General features: G+C 40.3%; 1 protein-coding gene across 1 annotated transcript in view; it reads left to right on the top strand.

Moving 5' to 3' along the window:
• The window catches only part of MYO1E (myosin IE), a 240,056-nt gene that overhangs the window by 125,517 nt on the left and 100,391 nt on the right, over positions 1 to 14,148 (top strand). Inside the window, exon 5 of the mRNA XM_045395539.2 lies at positions 11,119 to 11,206. Coding sequence (XP_045251474.2) covers positions 11,119 to 11,206 — 88 coding nt within the window. The remainder of the gene's footprint in view (positions 1 to 11,118; positions 11,207 to 14,148) is intronic.

Here is a 14,148-nt window from a genome sequence, read left to right as displayed (position 1 = left end):
GATTAAAGTCTCCCACTCTGTCTCTCGCATATACAGGTGCCTTTTTATTTTTGTTTTTGCAACAGAATCTTGCTCTGTCACCTAGGCTGGACTGCAGTAGCACAATTTCAACACACTGCAACCTCCGCCTCTCAGGCTCAAGCGATCCTCCCACTTCAGCCTCCCGAGCAGCTGGGACCGCAGATGCACACCATAATGCCTGGCTAATTTTTAAATTTTTTGTAGAGATGGGGTCTCCTTATGTTGCCCAGGCTGGACCCAGGTGCTTTTTAAAACTAACCCTTTGTACATTGTTGGCCGTGATGCTCTCTGCGTACCCAGGAGGATGATGATTGGGCTTGTCATCAACTGGAGGATAAATGACCACACAGACTGAGTTAATGGAAGAACATGACCTTATTGACACATTAGCTTTGATTTCTTACCAAGAGGTAAAGATGCATTTATATACCAAATGGCCATACCTGGGCAATTTCTGTATTTTACCTGACTTGTTATCCAGTGGATGTGTTTGGGGGCCAGAGCTCAGTCTTCCCCTCCTTTTCATGGTTCTCTATGGCCTATTTCTATATTATAGCAGGTCTCTGAGCAGAGAAATTATAGCATTGATGCCTGGTTCAAGAAGATAAGGCTATTGGTAGAAAAGAGATGGGATGTTGAGGGAATATGGAAATCTAGTGCAGCAGTGAGGGCCTGACCTGAATTAGAAAGGCAAAGAGGAAGCCAACGTATGACTTTCAATAAACCTGTAAAGAAACAAAAGAATGGGCAAGTAGAGGTAGACTCTGGGCAGTGCCAACAGAAAAATGCAGCAGCAATAGCTACATTAGCATCATTAAGAATGATAGTGAGGCTGGGCGCAGTGGCTCACTCCTGTAATCCCAGCAGGTGGGCAGATCACCTGAGGTCAGGAGTTCGAGACCAGCCCGGCCAACATGGTGAAAGCCCATCTCTACTAAAAATACAAAGATTATCTGGGCGTGGTGGCAGGCGCCTGTAATCCCAGCTACTCGGAAAGCTGAGGCAGGAGAATCAGTTGAACCCAGAAGGTGGAGGTTGCAGTGAGCCAAGATGGCACCACTGCACTCCAGCCTGGAAAACAGAGCAAGACTCTATCTCAAAAAAAAAAAATTAAAAATTAAAAAAAGGAATGATAGTGAGCCCCTGAAGGCTTGGTGGGTACCTGTGAGCCCAATAAATGAGCCACCCATATCGGCTTAGCTCATTAATCTGTTGTCCAAAATCCAGAATTTGGATTTGTGCATTAGAACCACATATGTGACACCTTTGGATGTCAGGGACATCTCTGCAAATCTCTTCAACAAAATGGTCATGATGTGGTAAAGGAAGAACTGGCAAGCTTGTCCATGATCTCCACCATCTCTACATCACCAGACAAGATCTTGGCAGTGTGGCCCTCTGGCCACTTCACATTTGTGAAGCCCTTGCCAACTGACCCATGGAGAATCACGGGGCCTCGGAGAACATGTATGTGGCACTTTTATGGCTGCCATCCAAAGTGAATTCTTATCACTTTTGGCCTAAATCGGCTGTTGCGCCTTAGGCTGTTTAAAAAATATGATGTCAATTGGAAAGCATCCCATTTGGTGCTGTTTCTCCTTTTTTTATTTGAAATATCCTGACGCAGTTATTTTCTGGTGAGTAGACCATCTGTCCTAAATATATCCAGCACCAGTTTGAAAAGTCTTTGTCGGGTGCATCCTGCCTAGGAGCTAAATAAATACTTTTTTAAAGAATAAAGACATGAGAGAGATTTTGAAGGTACATCAGTGGGATTTGCTGACTGATTGAGTAAGAGAATTTTCATACAGGAAAAGGAGATAGTAGTCATCACGAGCTGAGACTTCTGACTTGTGTGCTTCAATATATATTTTAGATTTGAAATATGGCATTTTTGCAGTAGTAAAGATAAAAGGGAAAAATTCCCAGTGCCTTCAATATTTGGCTCTTGGGTATCCTGTACTCTTTGCCGTGGCACCATCAGGTGTCTCCGGATTCTCAAGCTATCTTCCTGCCTTTGATGTATTTCAGGAACCTTTTATTATTAGCATGGGGACTCTTTTCAGGGCTCTCCTGAGTTGCTGTGGGTCCACCCAATTTCTTGTTTATCCCAGCAGCACCGGCCTTTGAGCTCGCCATCCCCCTGGCCTGGCTTTGGGAGGCCCTGTCAGCCCATACCTCTAACCATGGTAGGGTTGCCTGGGGCTGCCGCTGGCTGTAAATTTGAAGAGCAAGGGCCCAGACTGACCCTCTTCCCCAAGCCTTCTGCAAATCTTACATTCTAGTCTGGTAGCTAAAATTCCTTTATCATCAGCTAAGGAGTGCTATTCAGGAGGGCTGCCTAATTAATATATTACCCATAATCGTAACAGCAACTCTTTTTGAGTACTTTCTTTGCATCCTTTTAATTATATCATTTTTCATCTTTACATCAGCGTGGCAAACTAGGTGTTGCTATCCCCCACTTTTGCAGATCAAGAAACTGAGTCTCAAGAGGTAATGAAACTGTTCAAATCTTGCATTTGAAATGTGACGAAGTTGTGCTCCCGGCCAGGGCTGTCCGCCTCTGGTACAGCGGTCTTTATACTTTTGTCTGCTGCTTTAAGCCAGCAGGTGTTAGGTTAACTGGTTAATAATGCATTACCACTTTCAGTCATGAGGTGCAGTGGAAAGATCTCTGGGGGGAGTCATAGGGTAGATTCTATTCTTTCTGTCTAAGGCGTGTGACCCATGCAAGCCTCAGTTACTTCATCTATAAAATGGGAATTCATTCCTTAAAGGAATGTAAAGAAAGTGTAATGAGGAAATATACATGGAAAAAATTTTTTAACTCTTAAAGAGTGATGTAAAAGATCCGCTAGTAACATTAAAAGGGATTTTAGAGCTGGGAAATAGCTGAGCTGGGACTCAAACTTGGTCTTTATACTCAGCATTGGGTTCTTCTGACTGCATCAGGCTGGGCCAAGATGAGCATTGCCATGGGGCCATCCATGTTCTTGGCAGACTAGGCGAAAATTTTGTTTGCTTGACAACACCAGTTAACTAGATATTTGTCTGGGGTTGGGAAGAAATAACAGCTGTTGGTCTTATTCACACTTTCCTCAATCTGTTAAAGAATAAATTTGTCTTATTTACCCAGTGGTTTCAGCATGGCTGTTTGTTTTTGTCTCTTATACCATTAGCCATGGCATGTATTTGAGAATTAGTTTTTTAGTGAAATGCTAAAGTTGGACAGAGGACCCCTCTCTCCATAGCCCTGGAACCTCCCAGATGTGCTTCACCTCCGACTTGTTTCTGTTCCAGATCTAGTAGCGCTGCCAGGAAGGGGAGTCTGTGAATTGAGTCATTGGAGAAGGTTGTCCAGGACCTTCTTTGATGTGGTTTCTCATTCTCACAGAATTATTTTGTCTTGTGATCACAGTGATGTAGGCTATTTATTATTTGTTAGTTACAACTCTGTGTGAAATAAATGTTGTTGGCAGAAGGCTTGCTTAAATGGGTATGTATCAGTAAAGACTCAGGAGTAGCTAAAAGTTTGCTAATACTATAAACTATGCTATTCATGGGGTTACTTTGGGAAACCTTGTGGATTTTGATTAACTAGTCAACCCATATGAGAATCTTCAAGGTTTACCTTGCTCTGGGCAGTAGAGCTCTGGCTCCCGATACAGCCTCTCTCACCTCCTTTTCTAGCTCTGCCACTCACTAGCTGAGCGTCCTTTAGCAAGTTGCCTACCTTTTCTCACTTCAAATAATGGAGATAATAAAAGCACCTACCTCACAGGGCTCTTATGCAGACCAAGTGATTGATACATGTGAAGCACATATAACAAGTCTCTGACATGCATGATACACACAATGAACATATCCTACCTACAATTATCATAGCCACAATATTTCAGTGTGTTCCTTTCGAGCCTCCTTTGGAATTGATGTTATTTCTCATCGTCTGGACTATATTTAAATAGATGAACAACTGTGTTCATCTTTTATAACTCTAGAATTACAAAAATTGGTTTTTAAAAAAACTATCCCTTTATTTTTCGTCCTTGGGTTATACCTTTTGAAATAAGAGTTGTGTTCAATACTATATATCTCTATATTTGAAAAAATAAAAAATAAAGCAGGGTCTAATTAAATAAGCCCAGTGGGAATTTCCATTGTCTTGTTTATCTTCCCAACACATTGACACAGTTGATCCTGACTCTGTTGGCCCCCATGAAGCCACATGCATCTTCTTGCTTCTCTGTGGGCCTCTCTGACTTTTCTATCTTGTTCTCTGTGTTTGCCATGTTTTTTGCCCTTTACAGCTCTAAAGAGTTCAGGCATTAAATTCTGTAGGATGACCTCAGGCTGAGTCTGCCCATTTCCTCGTGACCAGGCTGAGGTCATGCGTTCTAGGCTGGACTACCATAGAAACAATGCAGTGCTCTTGACCAGGCTCAGGTCATGCGTTCTAGGCTGGACTACTATAGAAACAATGCAGTGCTCTTGATCACCTGGTTCCATAGGCATCTGCTAGGTTTCTTCACATTAAATTCACTGTATTTTCTTTTAGGATGTGTATTTTGTGGGGATATATTCTGAGATTATGACAACATCCTGCTCCACATCAAACCTCCACCTACCAGCCTTAACATCCATTAATGACTCCTGGTCACCTGTATGATGGCTGCCAAATGGTGACGATCTATTTCCATCATTCCTTCTACATTTATTAGTTGGTATTCCACTATGAGGAAGATCTTTCCCTTCTCTCCTATTTATTGATTGACTCATTTACTTTCTTATGGCAGTATGGATTTATGGCTTCCTATTTTATTCAAAGGATCATAATCCATTATTATCATTACTTATTTTGATTTGGTCAGTGGGAACCCCTTCCAGCTGGCTCTTCTATGCTTGACATGTCGACACCAGTCACTATACATTTCCTTACCTTTTGGCACAGTTATATGTTTCACGCCCAGCTTGAATTTTCCCTTTTATTGAAGAATGGTATTCAGAGACCAGCATCTGGTGCTTTGTGTGTTTAGTGACACCGGTGTGCCGTTGCTTTAAGGCCCTCTTAGTGAACAATGCTAAGAGATATGTTTACTTATCGATTCTACGTTGATGGGTATTTGCATTATTTTCACTATAGCGATTTTATTTTCATTGTATTTATTTTTAAGGTTTTAATTTTGGGCAAGTGATTCTGGTTTCGTATTTACAGAAGTCAGATAGTGGTTCACTTTTACATTAATAGATTGTGTCAATTTTGAAAAACTAAATAATGTATCAGTTGTTCTATATAGGTAAAGGCAAATTCATCAGTATGCTGCCTTGAGAAAATGGAAGTCTAGAGTCTGTATAAAATGTAGCACGAAATGGCACAGGCCAGAACCCTTGGTGCATCCCCAAACCTGAACCCAAGGTCACTGTCTTGGATCTCTGCACTGCCTTCCAGCTCCACTCCCAGCTTCCCACCTCACAGTCAAGCCCTATCATTTATTTATTTGTTTAAATTTTTTTTCTTTTTTTTTTTTTTTTTTAAGAGACAGAATCTCACTCTGTTACCCAGACTGGAGTGCAGTAGCTCAACAATAGCTCACTGCAGTCTCAACCTCCCAGACTCAAATGATCCTCCCACCTCAGCCTCCCAAGTAACTAAAAACAGAGGAGCACACTACCACACCCACCTAATTATTTTTAATTGTTTTTATTTAAACATTTTTATTTTTATTTATTTTATTTATTTTTGAGATGGAGTCTTGTTCTGTCACCCAGGCTGGAGTGCAGTGGTGCAGTCTCAGCTCACTGCAACCTCTGCCCCCCAGGTTCAAGTGATTCTCCTGCCTCGGACCTCTTGAGCAGCTGGGGCTATAGGCGCGTGCCACCACGCCTGGCCAATTTTTTTGTATTTTTAGTAGAGACAGGGTTTCACCATGTCGGCCAGGCTGCTCTTGAACTCCTGACCTCAGGTGATCCACTCGCCTTGGCCTCCCAAAGTCCTGGGCGTGAGCCACTGCACTCAACCAATTGTTTTTATTTTTATTTGTTTTATTATTATTATTGTTTCTTTTGTGTTTTTTGGTTTTGTTTTTGTTCTTTTTAAGAAACAAGATCTTGCTGTTTGCTAAGGCTGGTTCTCCAACTCTCTTGGCCCCCCAGATTATTGAGATTACAGGTGTGAGCCACTGTCTCCTCAAGTCCTGTTTACCCATGATTCCCTTCACATGTACCCCACAGAATTTTTGCCTCTTATGTATGGCTCAGGCTTCATCCCAGCCCCTAATATGTGTACACACAAGTACACATACACACACAACCCACCTGGCTAATTTGATTGTCCTTGTTGAGATATAACTAGTTGTGACTTTGTTTAGGAATCTTCTCATCAGGGATAGTTGCCACCCACAAATCCCTAAAACCATACCCCCATCGCCACTGTGTTATTAATAGCCTTTGTATACTTGACTGCCCTGTGGGACAGTGAGTGACTTCTTCTCTGACAGGAGCCACATCTCATTCTAGCCTTCGGCTTAACACACTGGGGCAGGGGGGTGTTAGACAATGCTTGTTGGGTGAACAAAAGTAGGCATCATTTTTGTTTTAAGTGTCTGTCCTTTTTAAACCACAAACAAAAAGTTGGAAAAGTGACGTTTCAATTACATTGATTCAGCCAGTTACAAGGGAACACCAGTTCCTGTGGTACAGAAACAACCAGGAGAGAGATTTTGAGATCAGAAATGGGGGATGGGAGTGCATTGGTGAGTCTTCCAACAGTGATAACAGCTGATCCTACTTATTTTATGGAATATCTCAAAAAATAAAAATAAAAAAGAACAACCGGGTGTGGTTGCTCACGCCTGTAATCCCAGCGCTTTGGGAGGCTGAGGCGGGCTGATCACGAAGTCAGGAGATCGAGACCATCCTGGCTAAGAAGGTTACACCCCGTCTCTACTAAAAATACAAAAAGTCAGCCGGGCATGGTAGTGGGTGCCTGTAGTCCCAGCTACTCGGGAGGCTGAGGCAGGAGAATGGCGTGAACCTGGGAGGTGGAGCTTGCAATGAGCTGAGATTGTGCCACTGCACTCCAGCCTGGGTGACAGAGCAAGACTCCGTCTCAAAAAAAAAATAAATAAATAAAAAGAAAAAAAGAAAAAGGAACTGAAATATTTTTACATTTGCTGAATAAGTTGAAGTGAATAGAAAATATTATTGACTTTTAAGTGAGGAATAACGTTTCTCAGAAAAATAATTATGGTCCTCGGATTATACCATTGTAAATGGCTTTTTTTCCGCAGAACATTCTTTCCATTTCATTGATATTTTACCGTATGTTTCCATTTCTATAGTTAGTACACAGACCCACAGACACACACAGACACACACTCTACAATACTTCCTATTTGAATTAATATTTCCTATAAAGTCTGTTATGATTTTGATTTAAAATTGCTTGGCTTATTCCCAGCTGGCTATACAAGAACTAGGGAGTTTGTTAGAAATTCCTATTCCTAGACCCTGTCCCTGGAGACTGGGATCCAGCAGGTCAGAAGACGGGCCCAGACATGGGCAATTAAAAAGTACTCTGACGATTCTGATAGACTGCCAGATGTGGGAACTACTGGCATATTTTCCTAATTTCTAGAGTATTTGTGTGTGTGTGCATGTCCATTTTAAAAGTCAATTAAATTAGGAAGAGCTGCCTGGAAGCATAAACAAAGCAAGTTGCCCTACAACAACTGCTATGAGATGTAAAGTAAATAATTTGGGATATATTATTTTGTCTGATACCTTCACTTTCTTTTAACTTGGGTTTTAGTCCCCAAGAAGAAGCAGTATTTTCTCATCCCAAATAGGCCAGTATAATTATGGTTGTATATACTGTAAGTTTCAAGTCATTCTGTAACATTCCATTATTGTACCATATTTTGACCAAATCAGCAGCTTCTGATCAATAAAAATTCTTCTTAAGTGTCTGTAAATTGAAACCAAGTAATGAAAATTCCGATCAATGTTTAGTGAGAACTAATTATTTTAAGTCTTCTGGAAAATATCACAGTTACTGAGAATGCAGATACCCTATTTTTGGAAATGGTATACTTATTTTAATGTATGAAAAGAGCTACTTTCCATTATTATTACTTTCTTTTGTTTCCAACAAAAGAGACAAAATATTTCATGTCTGAATACAGTATTAACCAAAGACACAGTGGGGGGATTATTAGGATTACTTTACTTTTATTTTATAATTCTTTTTTAAATTTAATAAATTCTACTTTATATATATTATTTTATATTCTGATTCTAATAGGGTTTGCTCGTGCTCACCCTCTCTCTCTTTTCCAGCTTGTTCTAACGAAGCTTAAATGTGACAGTGTAAACTTAAGGAAAATATACATACTCATGGTGATATATAGGAAGTTGTATAATAATATAATGAAATTGATCAGTGGTGATTATCATTGTGAGGTGTGATCCCCCCCTTATTCTCTGGAAAAGCTGTTTTAAAAACTCTGAAAGACACAAATCTCAAAAAATCTTTGAAAACAATTTTTTTTTTTTTTTTTTTGGTGAGACAGAGTTTCACTCTTGTTGCCCAGGATGGAGTGCAATGGCGCAATCTTGGCTCACTGCAACCTCTGCCTCCCGGGTTCAAGAAATTCTCCTGCCTTAGCCTCCTGAGTAGCTGGGCTTACAGGCACCTGCCACCACGCCCAGCTAATTTTTGTATTTTTAGTAGAGACGGGGATTCACCATGTTGGCCAGGCTGGTCTCGAACTCCTGACCTCAAGTGATCTGTCCACCTTGGCCTCCCAAAGTGCTGGGATTACAGGCATGAGACACTGCACCCGGCCTAAAAATCTAAAAAAAAAAAATTAAGTATTTATGAGAAAGCACATCAAAAGAAAAAAGAGCCAGGCGCTGCGGCTCACGCCTGTAATCCCAGCACTTTGGGAGGCCAAGGCAGGTGGATCACCTGGGGTCAGGAGTTTGGGACCAGCCTGGCTAACATGGTGAAACCCTGTGTCTACTAAAAATTAAAAAATTAGCTAGGTGTGGGGTGCACACCCATAATCACAGATACTTGGGAGGCCGGGGCAAGAGAATCGTTTGAACCTGGGAGGTGGAGGTCTCAGTGAGCCGAGATTGTGCACTGCACTCCAGCCTGGGCGACAAAGTGAGACTCCATTTCAAAAAAACACAAAAAACCATTCCTATACCAGCCTCCTAACAAGTCAGGAATATTTCTTTTTCCTTTTGGATTTGTTTTTGTCCATACGTTATTTTCACATAGTTGTAAACTTGTTATAAATATAGTTTATAGGTATTTCACATTACCACTTAACTTTAGCTGCATTATCTTTATGTTGCTACATAGTCTTCGTAAGTATTTCAAATGACTGCAATATTATATTGGGTGGTTGTACCATTGTAATCTTGAACTTTCCAATATTCTTGAATGTTTACGTTGTTTACAACTTATAAAATGGAGTTTCGTTGTTGCCAAAACGTGTAATTCAAATGAGAGAGTGCATGTATTGACCCTGGATCTAGTAAATACATCATCTGAGTATGTCAACCATTTGAAATATAATTTCCCCATGGAGTTGAATTTGCCAGACCTACTTACTGACTGTGAGTAAGCATGTCCTCTGGAAGCAGTGTGACAGCTTGTCCCAGGCTTGCTGGTTTTCTACTTGCTACTGTAGCTTATGAAATTTCAGTTTGGTTTTCTTACTCATGTGACCATGAAGCCGGGAGCATAGCACTAGGATAGTGAGTGAATTGCATAGATGGGTTCAGACTTTTGAAGGTCATGAGCTCTGAACAGAGGATGGTTCCCACCTCCCCATAATTTCTTTAAAACCATATTATTAGTTCAAGGAAATTCAGCGAAGTTCTGAGTTTTGCTATATGGCCAGCTCAATTCTTTGTTCGTTTGTTTTGGTTTGTTTTGAAATGTAAAACTATTTCAAATTTCAGTTTCCTTTTGGGAATGGGAGGGTCGCCTTGCTTGGTTTTTCCCTAAGCAAATGTTTTCTCTTTTATTGGGTAACTCAGCAATTGATAACAATCGATTTGGGCTGGATATTCACAGAACATTTGCCCTGCACCCTAAAATTTTTTATTGCAAAGAGCAAACAAAAATATTGTCCTATGAACTTGTAACAGCCTGAATTTTTCATACTAACTCCCGTCATCATTTTATATGACATGGGGTGCTTTAACTCTATCCTGGTAACACAAAGGGTACCAACAGAAAGATGAAAAATCTGACTGACTTAAGCATGTTTTGAATTGAGGTCATTATCAATTCAGGGGGATTTTGAAGGAAGAATGGGAATTTTGAAGAGCAGACTATATATTATTAACAAAGGCTCTCCCCGTGCAGGAAGGCTACCCAGCGGAAGGTGGCCTTTGTTACTCAGGATGTGTAATATTGCTTCAAGGTTTAATTTTAGAACTTCTAAAATAAGGAAGCTTGCATCAGTTCAAGGCACATGGTTTGAAACCTCAGAGTGCCCACTTTTTCTTTTCTTTTTTTAAATTACAAAAATAGCATATGCATTACAAAATGTTTGAAAACTAATGAATTAAAACAAGTTTCTCATAGTCTCTGCCTTGACCAAAGCCTTTGTTAACATTTTATGGTAGTTCCAGTCTTTTTTTCTTAGGTACTTTTAAAAAAAAAATTGTAATCATGTTTTGTATATAACTTGAATGACTTATTTCACTTAACATGATTTCATATGCTTGTTTCCTGTGTTTACAGTCTTCATGTCAGTTGTAATTTATGCAGAATTCCACCCTTGTGATACTCCATAATTTTCCTGATCATATCCCCCATTATTGGGCATGTAAAATGCTTAATGGTCAGTGGTGTGCACAGTGGTAATTATCCACACCATGTTAATCCGACTCACATGGGCGACTTAATCCTCTGTAACTTGCCTTTCTCTACTGGTGTTGCACTTAAAAAAAAAAAAAAAAAGGATTCTTTTCTGCCTGTTTTGTCTTTGTCTGTTTTGTGTGATGGAGGGGGACGAGGAAGGGAGCTGGTTGTAATCCACTTCTCAGGTGGGCACTTTGTCTGTTTTTCTTTAGTGGTGAAAGTGGTGCTGGAAAAACAGTGGCTGCCAAATATATCATGAGCTACATCTCCAGAGTGTCTGGAGGAGGCCCCAAAGTCCAGGTGAGTGGGCAGTGGCCCATTATGATACCTTATGCTGTGGGAAATGTAAGAGGCTCCATTTGCTGTTAGAGAATAATTTTTCTTCCACAGAAAAGACACTGGTTCTTCTATAACTGTGAAACTTGAAATATGGAATGGAAAGGAATAGCACGCGCACGTGTGTGTGTGTGTGTGTGTGTGTGTGTGTGTGTGTATGTATATATTTTTTTGAGACAAGAGTCTCGCTCTGTTGCTCAGGCTGGAGTGGTGCAGTAGCGCGATCTCACCTCACCACAACCTCTGCCTCCCGGGTTCAAGCGATTCTCCTGCCTCAGCCTCCTGAGTAGCTGAAATTACAGGCGTGCCCCACCACGCCCAGCTAATTTTTGTATTTTTAGTAGAGATGGGGTTTCACTATGTTGGCCAGTCTGGTTTCGAACTCCTGACCTCATGATCTGCCCGCCTCAGACTCCCAAAGTGCTGGGATTAAGGAATAGCATATTTTAAGGTAGAAGTGCCTAATATATAATGAACTCCTACAAATCAATAAAAAGTTCAGCAACCCAAAAGGAAAATAAACAAAGGACATGAAAGACAACTCATAGAAAAGGAAAGATAAATTACTCACAAAACATGAAAGTATGTTCACCATCATGATAACAAGAAAAATACAAATTAAAACTACATTAGAAAACTATTTTTTGCCTATCAGATTGGCCAAAATCTTACCATGTTTTAAACACTTGATTGATAGGAAGTAGGGACGCAGTTGTTTTCATACATTGCTGGTAGGAGATGAACTAGTACATTTTAATGAAGGACATTTCAGCAAAATCTATTAAACTTATACATATTTGCCATTCAATGCAGCAGTTCTGAAAAGAATTTATTCTTTAGAGATGCTGAAATGTATACATAATAATACATGTATAAAGTTATTTCTGGCGATTTTGGTAACGCAAAAGACTGGAAATAAGTGTTCATCACTAGGCAACTGGTGAAATAATTTGTGGTTCATTATATAATAGAATATTATACACCAATAAAAATGAGGCTTCATGTACTGATAGACAATGGTCTCTAACATATATGATTAATTACAAAAGGCAAGGTTCAGAACATTGTGTGTAATATATGCTTCCATTTGAGGGATCAGAAGAGAGTGTATATTTCTATTTGTTTGGATATGTGTCACATATCCCTCGAAGTATACACAAGAAACTGTCAACAACAGTTGTCTTGAGGGAGGGGAGCTGGGGGATTGGGAGAAGGGCCTACCCTTCCTGTATACCCTTTAGAAACTTGCATGGTTTGAACTATGTGAACCACTTACCAATTCAAGAAACTTATAAAAATTTTAAAGGACATAGACAGAGAAAGGGGAAAAAGAGAAGGAGAAAAGAGAGATTAAAAAGTGTAAAGGAAATGTTAGGAAAGAGAAAAGATCCAGAGAATGAGGGCACTCAAGAGGTGAAAATTAAAATCAGCATTGGCAGGAATGAGTAGAGCCTGCTCCCCAGAGCCATGGATGATGGTGATGGAGAGCTGAGGTCCGTAAGGGGCAGCTGAAGCTTGGCGCTTATCACCACTGTGCACCACTGGTGACAGAATTCATTCCAAAGATTAGTTTTTTAAATCAGAATTATTTAATGTTATTGCCATGGTCGGCTATAGACTTTTAAAAGACACACAAAATTCCCTTTATTGTGATTCCTTTTTTTTTTTTTTTTGAAATGGGGTCTCACTGTGTCACCCAGGCTGAAGTGCAGTGGCGCGATCTCGGCTCACTGCAGCCTCCTGCTCCTGGGCTTATGCAATCCTTCCACCTCAACCTCCCAAGTAGCTGGGACCACAGGTGTGTACCACCATGCCTGGCTAATGTTTTTTATGTTTGGTAGGGACAGGGTTTCACCACGTTGCCCAGGCTGGTCTCAAACCCCTGAGCTCAAGCGATCAACCCACCTGGGCCTCCCAAAGTGCTGGGATTACAGGCGTAAGCCACCATGTCTGGCGCCTATATATTAGTTAAATAGTGTTCTATCATGTACTGGTAGATCAGAAAGCTTAAGGTAGAGCCAAACATTCCTCCTTTGAGTTTGTGGATCGACTCTTTCTATCTTTCGTTTGCTGGCCAGACGTGCCTATACCATTTAACAATAGCTTCTCTCAGGGAGACAACCAAAGACTGAATCTTCTCTATCTCTTCCCTTCTTTACTTACAGACTTTAAAACTGAGAATATTTATGTATCCATCCATCCATCCATCCATCCATCCATCCATATCTGTTCATCAGCGATCAGTGATGTCCAACAGAATTTTGTGGCGTGTAGAGAGCATATCAGGGAAAAGGGAAAGAGCAAACTAAGGCTGCGGAGTGAAGGGTTCTTAAAGTGGCCTCCTTCTCTGAATGAAAGGAAGATGGAGAGCAGCTCTGTCCAGTGGAAAGATGAAGCAAGCCATATGTGTAATTCTAAATTTTCTAGTAGCCATGTTAAAAGAAGTAGAAAGAGAAAAAGGAAATTACTTTTTAAAATAATATTATTTAACCCAATATGTAAAAAAAAGATTCTATTATATAATCAATATAACAAAATTAATGAGATATTTTATTTTTTTGGTACTAAGTCTTTGAAATACAGTGTGTATTCTACAGTTACATCTCAGTTGGGGTAGTTTATGGCTTCCATATTGGACAGTAAGGGCAGCTCTAGAACCTGGGTTCATGTGGTTCAGTCCACTTGCTTTTCTCTATTCCTGTGATTGCACTTGCTTTTCTCTATTCCTGTGATTGCACTTGCTTTTCTCTATTCCTGTGATTGCACTTGTTTTTCTCTATTCCTGTGATTGCACTTGCTTTTCTCTGTTCCTGTGATTGTACTTGCTTTTCTCTATTCCTGTGATTGTACTTGCTTTCTCAATTCCTGTGATTATACTTGCTTTTCTCTATTCCTGTGATTGCACT

Source organism: Macaca fascicularis, chromosome 7 (genome assembly GCF_037993035.2).
Source record: "Macaca fascicularis isolate 582-1 chromosome 7, T2T-MFA8v1.1".
Classification (NCBI taxonomy): Eukaryota; Metazoa; Chordata; class Mammalia; order Primates; family Cercopithecidae; genus Macaca; species Macaca fascicularis.
Note: the sequence above shows the minus strand (reverse complement) of the source record. Positions and strands in the feature narration are given on the sequence as shown.